The sequence below is a fragment of the Pipistrellus kuhlii genome, unplaced genomic scaffold, assembly GCF_014108245.1.
Source record: "Pipistrellus kuhlii isolate mPipKuh1 unplaced genomic scaffold, mPipKuh1.p scaffold_m20_p_17, whole genome shotgun sequence".
Classification (NCBI taxonomy): Eukaryota; Metazoa; Chordata; class Mammalia; order Chiroptera; family Vespertilionidae; genus Pipistrellus; species Pipistrellus kuhlii.
In genome coordinates, this window is record NW_023425482.1 from 14,702,850 (window position 1) to 14,715,596 (window position 12,747).

Consider the following 12,747-nt stretch of genomic DNA (forward strand, 5'->3'; position numbering starts at 1 on the left):
CACAGTAATGATAACAATTTATTACCTTTGGTAGCTTAAACACTCACACACATAATAGCACCTATTTTATCTAGTTAGCAAACCTTATTTTACAGATTCATAATAGGTAAAAAAAAAAAAATGAAGATTATTTTATTGGAAGAAAAAACTGCTGCTAATTTACAATAATTATAAAGAAAGCAAAGGCTGATATTCCTATGATCAAATTATGTTCTGAGGTCTCACTCTTCACTGACTGCTGAAAAGCACCCAGGAGGACCAGCTGCCATGGGGAAAGGCGGGCTAAGGAAGAATCAGAGTGCACCCAGCAGGCAGGCCAAGCAGGGAGCTGCTGGTTTTTGAAGAGAGGATTCCTAGTTAAGGTCTGTTTTTAGAAAATCCCTAAGCTGCACCAGTAGCAGGTCTGAAAGCAATCCTTTCCTTTGTGAAAGCTAGACAGGAGAGTGAGATGCCCTTGGACCATCCCCACAAAAACAGATCAAGATATATTGTTCTAAGAAATGTATAATGACTTAATTACTGACCGTAATTAATAATGAATATGTTTTAAACTGACTTCAATATAGGGTACTGGAGATGTGGAAAGATTCCTTCATGAATGCCACCTTTTTATCTTTCCAGAATTAAAAAAAAAATTGTAATGGGTAATGGGATCTATTTAATTATTTACTTAGAAGAGGAGATGTGCATAAAGTAAAAAGAGCTCACTAGGAAAATGAGTATAGTAGAATTAAAATTACAAGTAATATCTAAAATATTTGTTTTGCTAAACTTTTATGCACAGTATTAATAGATTATTCTTTTTAAAAATAACGTAAAGCAAAAACCGGTTTGGTTCAGTAGATAGAGCATGGGCCTGCGGACTGAAGGGTCCCGGGTTCGATTCCAGTCAAAGGCATGTACCTTGGTTTAAAATCTTACTTTAATTGATGATTCTCTCTCATTGATGTTTCTAACTCTCTATCCCTCTCTCTTCCTTTCTGTAAAAAATCAATACAATATATTTTAAAACAATAAAAATAAAAATAAAAATAAATGAAAATAACTTAAAGAGACAGAAAGTAGATTAGTGGTTTCCTAGCTGGGGATGGAGCTCCTGATAACAGGGGCCGAGGAGTGCGGGTTTTGGGGGAGTAATATTCCCCAGTTGTTTCTAACAGTTACAGTACTGTGACCACCAAAAGCCCCTGAATAGTTCACTTCACATGGTTGGATTGTATGGTATGTGAACTATATTGTTTGAAACAATAACAACAACAAAACTCCACAGTATTTGAAAAATATATTATTTCTTTAAAAAATGTTTTACTTTTAAGATTAAAAAAAAAAAGCAATGATGTGTTCACCGTACTTTTCCTTTTTTTTTTTCAAAGCACCCTATTGACTACCATTCAAAAATCTATAAATATTCAATGTACACAACTCAATTAGTTTGGTACCACCAGTTTTCTGAAAAATGAATAAAATAAAATGAAATACAAGTGTGGCAAGTCAGGGATAATTTACTAGTCAGATGGCGCTTCCTGCATGCCGAAGAATCATGTTTAAAAGCTGAAAATAAAAATGTTTATTTTAAGTTAATTGTAGATTTCCATGCAGATATAAGAATCAACAAAGATTGTGTGTTCCCTTTAGCTAGTTTTCCCCAATGGTAATATCTTGCAAAACTATAGTACAGTATCACAACCAAGATTATTGGTTCTGATTCCGATAAGATGAAAAAACACATGGCCCAGCTAGTGTGGCTCAATGGTTGAGTGTCCCCTTATGAAACAGGAAAGAAAGCCACTGTTCAATTCCTGGTCAGGGCATATGCCCAGGTGGCAGGCTTGATCTCCAGTAAAGGGCATGCAGGAGGCAGCCAATCAATGATTCTCTCTCATCGTTGATGTTTCTATCTCTCTCTTCCTCTCCCTTCCTCACTAAAATCAATAAAAATATATTTTTTTAAAAGAACACTTGTCTCACCTCAAGTATTTCCCAAGCCTCCCTTTTATATCTGAACCCTTTCCTCCTGCCTTTCCCCCCCATCTTCAACCACTAATCAGTTCCTCTCATTTAAGAATGTTTTACAAATAAAAGCCTGTGTAGCCTTTTGAGATTGGCTTTTATTTTTTTATTTTCCCCACTCAAAATTACTCTCTGAAGATTCGCCCAGGTAGTTCATTCCTTTTTATCGTAGAGTGGTATTCTCTGGATGTACCACATTTCTCGCAACTCCTTACCCCAGCAGCAATCTTCTCCATCTCAACTAGTGCCAATTCTTTTTTTTTTTTTTTAATATATTTTATTTATTTTTTACAGAGAGGAAGGGAGAGAGATAGAGAGCTAGAAACTTCAATGAGAGAGAAACATCGACCAGCTGCCTCTTGCACACCCCCTACCGGGGATGTGCCCGCAACCAATGTACATGCCCTTGCCCGGAATCGAACCTGGGACCTTTCAGTCCGCAGTCCGACGCTCTACCACTGAGCCAAACCGGCTTCGGCATCAACTAGTGCCAATTCTATGCCTCTGATAGATAGAAGAAACACTTTGGTGTCATTCTTGACTCTTCCGTTGGCAATCCGCATCAATCCAGTAGCAAATGTTACTGCTTCCTCTGACCTGGACTCATCCTACAGCTACCATCATTGTGCCCACGGCTAAGCCACCAGGTCTACCAGCTGGGTTGGTGATATAGTCTTGTAAGTGCTCTCCTTGTTCAACCTTACCCTGTTCGATTTCATTAAAGCCTAAGTGAGACCACACCACCCTTCTTCTCAAACTCTCTACTGGTGTCCAATGCCATTCAGGTTGAAAAAGAACGAATTTTCAGAACAATCCTCCATGATGAGAGCACCAGTTTCCTCTCTCGCTCCTTCTACCATTCTCCTCTTTGCTCTCTCGACTCCAAACATATTGAACATTTTGCTATTCCTTGAGCACACTGGTTACAGTCCCATTTCTGAGTAATTACGCTGCTTTTCCCCTGTGCACAGTACTCTTTCACAGGTATACACAGCCTTGCTCCCTGACTTCCCTCAGACCTTCATTCCAACGTTACCTTCTTATGAGTACTTAATGACCATCCTATTTTAAATTTCCAGTCTAACCCTACTCCTGCTTAAACTAAACTATATTGTATTCACAACACTTATTAGTGTCTACCATATAATCTATTTTACTTACTTCTTTGTTGTTTATCACTCCAAGAAAACTCAAGCTCCAAGAATGCAGGTACTTTTGTCTATTTGTACATCCATCTCTCTCTCTCTCTCTCTCTCTCTCTCTCTCTCTCTCTCTCTCTCTCTCTCTCTCTCTCTCTTTCTCTCTCTCTCTCTCTCTGTTACAGTGCAATGTTACAATGCATAGGCTTAATAAATATTTGTTAAATGAAATGATAAGATGTCTTTTGTCCAAGTAGCAATCAGAAAGCTTAGAGTAATTGCTCCCGTTTTGGTTGTATTATATGTATCTAGATAAGTACACTCAAATTTCTTGGTAAATAAGTAGGAAAAGGGGAGAGAGAAAAGAGAGGGAAAGAATATGAGGAGGAAAAAATAAAAAAGTGGATAAACTTTAGGAAAATTAAAGGAAATCCAAGGAAAAAAATAACTTATAAAAATAAAAAGACTTTCTAAATAGTAGAGGATTATCAGACATAGCAGAGCTTACCAAATTACATTATATGATTATTTGCTAAAATGGAATTGATCTGCACTCTTTTTAATGGTTTTTATGTAGTCTGCCAAATGGAACAGAACTCTGTCAAACGGAAGAGAAATTAAACAAATCACTAGTCAATATCTTTTTCTAGTCTAAGAATATAACTTCTGCAAAGTTATTTATTGCCTACATGCATCTTTGATTATTTAATGCATTCTGGGAGCTGTGATTTCTCAGACAGCTGAACGAGTCAATGTAGATAAAATAAAGTAATTTCAATAACAAGAATTTCTTAGAACAAAAAACAGAAAAATCTTTTCTAATTATGTATGTTTTGGTAATGCCTGATTAGACATAAAATTTTCAATACAATGAATTAATTGAGAAGAAATACATTTAATAAGTTGGTTGAAAAGTTCAAATGCCAAAGAAATAAAAATACAACCTTGTCCTAATTAATGAGCTAAGAGCAGAACTGTAGATCGTGCTTGCAACAGCATATAAATGTATGTATATATTTTAGCATATCACGTCCAACATAAGAAAAAATGAATATCAATGCCCAACATTGATATGCATCCTTGTTAAGTTACTGACCTTTAAGGATAATTATTACTTATTCAGTTAGAAAAAACAAGTCATGCACAAGGTGGAAAAATCAGTTTGGACCAAAACTTTTCACAGCAACATTCTATACCAGAAGATCAAGACACACAGTCCACAGATCTGAGAGAAAGAAGATACATCCAGTCTAACATCTTGTTGAGTGTTAAAGCAAAAGGCATACATTCTCAAATTCAGGACTCTGAGAAGAAAGCATATGCAAGTCCTCTGGGTGAAAAATAAAACCCTATTTCATAATGAAATATAGTAAACCAAAGTTATCTAGAAAAGCTGTGGGAGACAAGATAATCGCATCTCTCAGTGCAGAGATAGTAGCTATACTGGACAAAGTCACAAACATGGTCCAAAACCATTACACCCGCTTCTAAAAAGATTAAATGACCTGTTACTTCATAATGCAGACATTCCACCCCTAGAGAAGTAAAAAAAATGTGTTCAGAAAAAGTTTATACATAGATGTTATCAACATTATTCATAATAACCTCAAAGTAGAATAATCCAAATATCTATCAGTGGGTGAATGGATAAACAAAATGGAATATAATTTGGTCATGAAAAATAATGAAGTATTGATATATGTTACAGCATGGATAAACTTTGGCAATACCCTACTAAGTAAAAAAAGCCAGTCATGCCCTAACTGGTTTGGCTCAATGCATAGAGTGTTGGCCTGCAGACTGAAGGGTCCTAGGTTTGATTCTGGTCAAGGGCATATACCTTGGTTGCAGGCACATCCCCAGGTCAGGGTGTGCAAGAGGCAGCTGACCGATGTTTCTAACTCTCTATTCCTCTCCCTTTCCCTTCCTCTCCCTGTTTTAAAAAAAGACATATTTTTTTTAAAACAGGGAGAGGAAGGGAGAGGGAGAGGAACAGAGAGTTAGAAACATTGATCACATATTCTGTGTTTTCTTCTAAAGGAAATGTCCAGAATAGGCAAATCTGCAAAGATAAAAAATAAATCTATGATTTACTAAGGTTGGGGTGGAGGTAAAGAGGAAAGGGGAATGTCTGCTAATTGGGTCCAAGTTTTTTTTGGGGATAATGAAAGCATTCTAAAATTGATTGTGGTGATGGTTGCACAATGCTATATAATATGTCAAAATAATTAAATATACTGAAATCTGATTAGATTGTGTAATTAAAACAGGCGAATTTTAGAATTTTAGGGCATGTGAATTATATCTCTATGGAGCTGTTGCCAAAATAAAACAAAAGGAAGTTAAACCAGCCAAGTCTGGTTTAGACTTCTGAGGCAACAACATTTTCAAACATGTGCCAACTCAGCAAATGCAACACTCATGAGTCTTTTGGGTGGGGGGAGAGAACCCTGAAAATATCAACTACCTGACAATGCAATCCAAGAAGAAATAAATCAAAATAAAAATCAGTCCAGAATAGAGAAGCTCTGATGACAGGACTAGTGATTAGCACTAAAAAAAAATAAACAACTATTCAAATTATAGCAAACTAGCAAAAATTAGATGGTGAAGGGAGAAAAGGAGATAGGACAAATGAGGGCTAATTTTTCCAGTTTTCAGAATACATTAATTCTGTCTACATTTTAAAAAATAGTTTACTATAAAACCTGGTGACTCTATAGCCTTTAAAATTTATTGTTTAAAGAATTACAAATAATAGTACATATGTCTCCTTCCCCCCCCCCCCCCATCACCCTCCCAGGACTCCCCTACCACCCACCCTACACATTCACATTCCCTCCCCCCTCCCCCCAGTGTCTTGCATCCATTGGTTATGCTTATATGCATGCATACAAGTCCTTTGGTTGGAGTTGTGAGGAATCATTCAATTTGAATATATATATTTGTCAGGTATATACATAATATAAAGCAATAATTTTAGCTTTAGCTTCGTTTCAGTTTCTTCTTTCTTCTTTGATTTCAATTAATAAAGTTTTATAAATTTATTTATAAATCTGTTTTTCTATTTTTCTGTCTAGGGCAGTGGTTCTTGACCTGGAGCAATTCTGCACCCCAGGAGACATTGGAAAGGTCAGAAGATACATCTAGCTGTCATAACTGGGAGAGCAGTTCTACTGGCAGCTAGTGGGAGAGGCCAGAAATACTGCCAAATGCCCTACAGCACCCAGGACAGCCCCAACCATAACGAGGAATTATTCAGACCAATGCCAAGGTTGGGAAACGCTGCCCGAGAGACATCTAACAATGTTTGGAATGATCCACACTGGTGTTAATCAGTATTTCTGAGTTTTGTGTCTCTTGGTGATTATTAAACTCTCTTTTTTGAGATTTCTGTATATCTTAACATTTTATAATAATAATTATATATCAATCAAAACATTAATGTTTAATATTTAAAACAATGAATAAAGATATATATATATATATATATATATATATATATATATATATCAAGAAATGATATTATTGTAGTCCTGAGAATTATTAGGATTCTTAGCATCAGAATAATGGACATCTTTTGAAAGTGATAGAAAGAATCTTTGTTTCCTCACATTTGAAATTTCTTAAATATAAATTGTTAGTAACACAGGTCTTTTCTAAAGAACAGAAAACAAAGCAAAATAGATCACAGAGTATTTTTTTCTCTAAGAAAAAAAGTGTTTCCATTTTATAAAGACACTGTATTATTTAGAAAGTGAAAAGCAAAAAGTATTAATATGAACTAAAATCATATGCTTATTTGAAAACACTTTCATGCCACCAGCCCAAGTGCATTGCTGAGAAATGGCTCAGCTGGAACGAGGAGCTCAAATTCTACGTGAGTTTTTAATCAGGAAAGCCTTTCAATATAACCAACTCCTTTCATTAAACGTCTATCTCTGCATATCATTTAGTTGCTAATACAATCAAAAACTTATTCCTGTCTCTGAGGAACAACTCACAAGCTACAGGTTTCTTGAGCTGTGTTTGATAGATCATTCGCCTTCTCTCATAAACTGCTCTTTATTGATTATCTTTCATGTAACAGGTAATGTACTAGGTACCAGGAACACACTGATAAATGAAGAATAGACCTCCTCTTGAGAGGCTCGAACATACTGAAAGGCCAGTCTGAGAAGTACGTAATTATAATATGTTCAACATTCCTTCAAAGTATAGGATCAAGTGGTCTAGAGACCAGCAGGAGGTTCATGGGGAAAGGGCTTGAATCTGAGGGGACAGTTTTCAGCAAGAGGGCTGGGAGGTTTCTCAGATGAAGGAAAACAAGGGAAGAGGAAGTGAAGCCAGGTGCTCCCAGGGTTTCCTGAGTGCTCTTTGTGCTGTGAGAGCTGCAGAACTAGGGGATAATCCCAGTAGATGTCTTCCTGATGGATGCTCAGAAGCATTTAACCCTGTGTGCCAATACTGGACTTCTCCTCCTCCTCCTCAGCACATGGGGAGAGTTCTGAAGACGCTCCACCCTCAGCTGGCATGCTCTCTGGGGAATTCTTAGGCGTATGGAAGTTGAGGAACTGGGTACTTCAAAGGTGAAGATGTCCCCACTGCGCCAGGGAGAGGGAATAGAAAGGAATGTACAAAAGAGGGTCCTCCTAATTATAACACAGATATTTATAAGAGAAATTATTTACGATTATTCCCATATTTATATACACATTAATTCGTTACTAAGTTTTATGTTTGCAGCACAATTTTAAAGGCAGCTTTATCATTCAGAGCTATTGTATTTTAGGTAAAACATTCCTAATGGTGTTATCAATGACTTCTGACATCGAACAATAATAGCAGAAGTAATACTGAATTTCAGAATCACCTACACTTTTTTTAAAGATGAAAAGAAGGACTTGGGAAAAGACAATATTGATTAATTAGGGGAAAGCTTGTGTCTGGAACCAGTAAGTTTCATACTCATTTTTGTTTATTTGTCCTGCTTTCTCGAGGGTTGATGTAAAAATTTAATCTGTGTGATAAAAGCAAAATATTTTTATTGCTATCTTTCCATTTGTCTTTTTAAATCTAAAACTTCCTTGTCTTGGTGATGGGTACTAGCACTTTTACTGAGCCAATGAAGGGCACTAGCATCTTTATTGTCTCCATGGAAGGCGCTAGAAGCTTTATTGAAATCAGGAAGCTGGAGATCATCCTCAGACCCTTTCATTGAATGAACCTCTCTCATTGCGCCCCTTCTTTAAGCCCCATCCAACCATTGCTTAATTCAAGCCCTCATCATTTTTCCTTGTCTTACATTACAGGTTATTTTGTTGGTCTTTAGGTATATTATTGGTCTTCATGATTTCATTTAGATCATGAAGTTTAAGCTATTTCTCAGCCTTAAATGTTCCAGTCCTAATGCCTTATAGATAATGACCACATATCTTTCTTCCATTTATAAAGCCCACAGTGTATGATCCTGTATCTAGAAGCCCCCAATATATGTACAGTCTATCTCACTTGGAAAGAATAAAAATGTGCCTAGAGCATTTCATCTATAGGGGGCAGATTATCCATAGAGAGGAAAGGGGGCATCCTTTTTTTTCTGCAGCCATTGCTCCTCTTATTGAGAAAATGTAAAAAAGTCCTTCATACAGAAACAGGTCTACACTCTCATGAGAGGCTCAGCCTCCACCCTAAACAGATGCAAAAGACAATAAGGCCAAGGAAAGGTCTCCACTACTGTCTTATTAATAAGTCAGAAATTAATGAGCAGGTCTCTAAGTACTTCAACTAGCTGTAAACTCTTACTCCTAATGTTGGTGCCCTCCCCCTATGTCTCTATAGTCACAAACATTTAATACTCAGCACCAGTGACATTTAGGACAGGTTACTGTAGAGTACTGTCCTGTGCACTGAAGGATATTTAGCAGCATTTCTGGCCTCTCCCTCTAGGTGATAGGAACATTCAACCACACACACACACACACACACACACACACACACACACACACGCGCGCGCGCGCGCATGACAGCCCCAAATGTCTCCAGATGTTGCCAAATGTCCACTAGGGGTGGGTGAGGGAGGAGTCACCTTGGATGGAGAATCACTACTCTAAGTAAAAAGGTGCTGTGTGCCTAAGTTCATAGCAGGAAGTTTTTGAGAAAGAAATCCTAAGGGCTTGAGCTGGTAGTGACCTCAATAAAAGCAGAGAAATTCCCCCAGGGATTGAGGCAAATGAGAATAAGGGGATAGCGGAAGCCATCCTGAGCTCCTGAAAGGTGAGGATCAGAGCCAGCAGGGGGAAGTACATGCGATGTATCAAACACGTGCTCTATAGTCACAAAGTCATTGCCCTGCCTGGATGCATCTGAGTTTACAGCCTCATCTCTTTGCACGTAATTTTTCTCTCCATGAAATATCCTGTGTCATCTTCATGTGATTGTGCAAGGCCTACTGGCAGAACAGGAAGTCGAGCTGATAAAGATTAGCCATGGTAGGTATAATGGCAGACAGTTTTATTTTACAATGTATATATAAATTTTTATATCCCAGCATCATTTTTGCTTTTTTAACTAAGCAACTTTGGCTAGGTGTCCCTGTAAATCCACCGAATTGTCAGATCATCTCTTCCTCTGTTGAGGCCTAGAGTAAAATTTTATTTCACTGTATGCTTTTAGAGTAAATAAATATTTCTTCTATTTCCATTTTAAGTTTTAGAAAAACTAAAAGCTTAAATATTTAATGATTTGGTCTCTATAGGTCTAACTGATTTCAGAAAGCTTATAACTGAATACACATGCTTATTTCATCCCCTGATGAAAATATATATTTTCTAAGCAACTATATTAGAATCTTAAAGCTCTGGTTTAGGGTGTTAAGAGAATGAATATACACAACAGCATGCCCCACTGAGTTCCATAAATACACACACAGGAGAAAAAAAAAGAGAGATTAAAAATTGAAATATGCCTGACTATACTGACATTTGACTGTACTTCTAATCCCCACCCAGGCCCAACAATAGGAAACTGGCATACACTGGTAACATGTATTTTGAACAGCACTGAGGCTTTCCTACATGCTAATAGCATGTGGGAATTGAGGAGTGCTGCAATGTGTTCCTGAACCAATCATCCAGAAGCTTAGGGGTTCCTTTCTCTTGGACCTTAAGAAGGTTTGCCATTCTAGCATTTGACAGGGCTTTGCACACCGTAGAGGCATTTTATTTGTTGGCTGGCTAGAAAACTGTTTCAGACATTACTTACGCGATTTCACGGTAAGATCTGATTAATCACATTATGATGAAAACATGATTCATACGCGGCAGCACTTTCCCCAGATAAGCAACCAACCCATGGCCACCACTTACTGTCTCCCCGGCAGAGCAGAGGCCCCAGCTTGTAAGCTGCTTCTGAAAGCGGCCGGCCTGTGTCTGTGATCACTATCCTAGTCACTGGCAGATGTTCTTTGTAGGAAAGGAATCCAGTGTCATTGGTCCTAAAAAATAGTAACAACACTCTTAAAATTACTCTGATTAACATAATTATCAAATAAACAATAGGCCTTAGTGCATTCCAAAGCCAAGATGTTCTGAGCTAAATGTGCACACACAAGAGTAAGGACCAAATTGCTCATCTGAGCATATAAAAATGTGGCAACATTTTAATTTCTCTCGCAGACAGAATAAGAGCTGGTGATATTTAAAGTCGGTTGGCCATTTTCTACCTCAAATAGAATGGTTTAATCCATTAGCATTTAGTATAATAACTGATACTGCATTTTTAGATCTACCATTTTGATTTTTTTTTTCCCCTTATGAGATATTGTTTCTCTCCCTTCTTTCCTGCCTCTTCTTGGTTTACACCATATTTTTGTATGTATGTTCTTTATTCATTTTTTAGCTATATGTCTGGTTGTATTTTAATATTTGCTTTATTGGTTACAAAACGCAACCTTAATTTATTACAGTCTACTTAGATTTTACATTGTATTATTTAATATAAAATGTTAGCTTCCTACAGGATAATTTCTTTAACACTCCCTCCCAATACACACATATACCTGTTCTTTATGCTGCCATTGTAATATAGGTAACAATGGATGTTACAAACTTTGTAATAGTCCAGATGTTTTAAATTGTATAATTCAACAGTAAAGTTTAATTTATTTTTTTATTAAGAGAAACATTTACATTTACTGACATAGTCACCATTTCTAGATTCTTTATTCCTTTCTGAAGTTCTGAGTCTTCTGTTATTATTTCTCTGAATAACATCTGTTAGCATTTCTTACAGTGCAGTTCTGTTGGCAAAAGATTCTCTCAGCATTTAATTTGAAAACGACTTCTTTTAACTTCATTTTGAAATACATGTTGCTTACAACAGAATTCTAGGTTGACCTTGCTTTTTCTTTCAACACACTAAAGATCTCATTCCTGACCTTCTGACCTGTCTTCCGATGAGAGGTCAGCCTTCAGTGGTATCCTCGTTCGCTGTATGGAAGGGGCCCCTCCAGAGCCACACAACCTGGCTACTTGCAAAACATTTATCGTTATCCTTAGATTTTAGCCACTTGCATAATAAGTCAAGGTGTATTTTTCTCCCTTTTTATTCTGCTTGATATTCTGAGTTTCTGGAATGAGTACACTGAAGATGTATTAGTTATCTTTTATAACGTAACAAATGACCCCAAAACTTCCGTGACTTAAAACAGCACCATTTATGACCTACATTCTAGTCAGGACTCTGGGCAAAGCTTCAAGGGATCCTTTGGCTCAAGGTCTCTCCCAAGACTCCAATCAAAGTTTTAGTGAGGACCCCAGTCGTCTCAGTGCTTGGCTGGGCAGGGACCAGCTTCCAGGCTCACTGAAGCGAGTGTTGGCAGTGTTCTTTGTCAGCTGTTGGACCGCTATTCACTGGCTGTTGGCTGAAGGCCACTCTGGATCCTCAGCCACATGGGCCTCCCCTCAGGACAGATCACAAATGACAGCTTGCCTTATCAGAACAAGAAAGCTAGAAGAGCACAAACCGGTTTGGCTGAGTGGATAGAGCGTCAGCTTGTGGACTAGAAGGTCCCAGGTTCGATTCCAGTTTCTAACTCTCTATCCCTCTCTCATCTTCTCTGGGAAATATCAATAAAATGTGTGGGGGTTTTTTAAAGTTAAAAAAGAAAGCTAGAAGAATCAAAGAGAGAGGCAGTGAGGCTCAAGCAAGTCAGAAGTCAGTCTTTTGTAATCTAATCTCAGGAGAGTTATCTCATCACCTTTCCCACATTCTATTCATCAGAAGCAAGTCACAGGTCCGGGGGACCCTCAAGGAGAGGAAATTCCACCATGATGTGACTATTAGGCAATGCGGATCATCCAGGGGCCATCTTGGAGGCTTGCTACCACAGACATTTATTAAACAAGATGGAGAAATTTTCAGCCATTGTTTCATCAAATATATCTTTGCCTCATTTTATTTCCTGTCCTTCCGGGACTCCATGTTCTTGCCCATTGAATCACTGATGCTTTTCCAAAAGTCACAAGGGTTTCGCTAATTTTGTTCACTCTTTTTGTTGGTGCTCCTGTGTTCTTCAGATTTAATAACTTCTATTGATCTG

General features: G+C 37.5%; 1 protein-coding gene across 1 annotated transcript in view; it reads right to left on the reverse strand.

Moving 5' to 3' along the window:
* The window catches only part of CNTNAP4 (contactin associated protein family member 4), a 237,277-nt gene that overhangs the window by 39,628 nt on the left and 184,902 nt on the right, over positions 1 to 12,747 (reverse strand). The window contains exon 15 of the mRNA XM_036440763.2: positions 10,514 to 10,641. Coding sequence (XP_036296656.1) covers positions 10,514 to 10,641 — 128 coding nt within the window. The remainder of the gene's footprint in view (positions 1 to 10,513; positions 10,642 to 12,747) is intronic.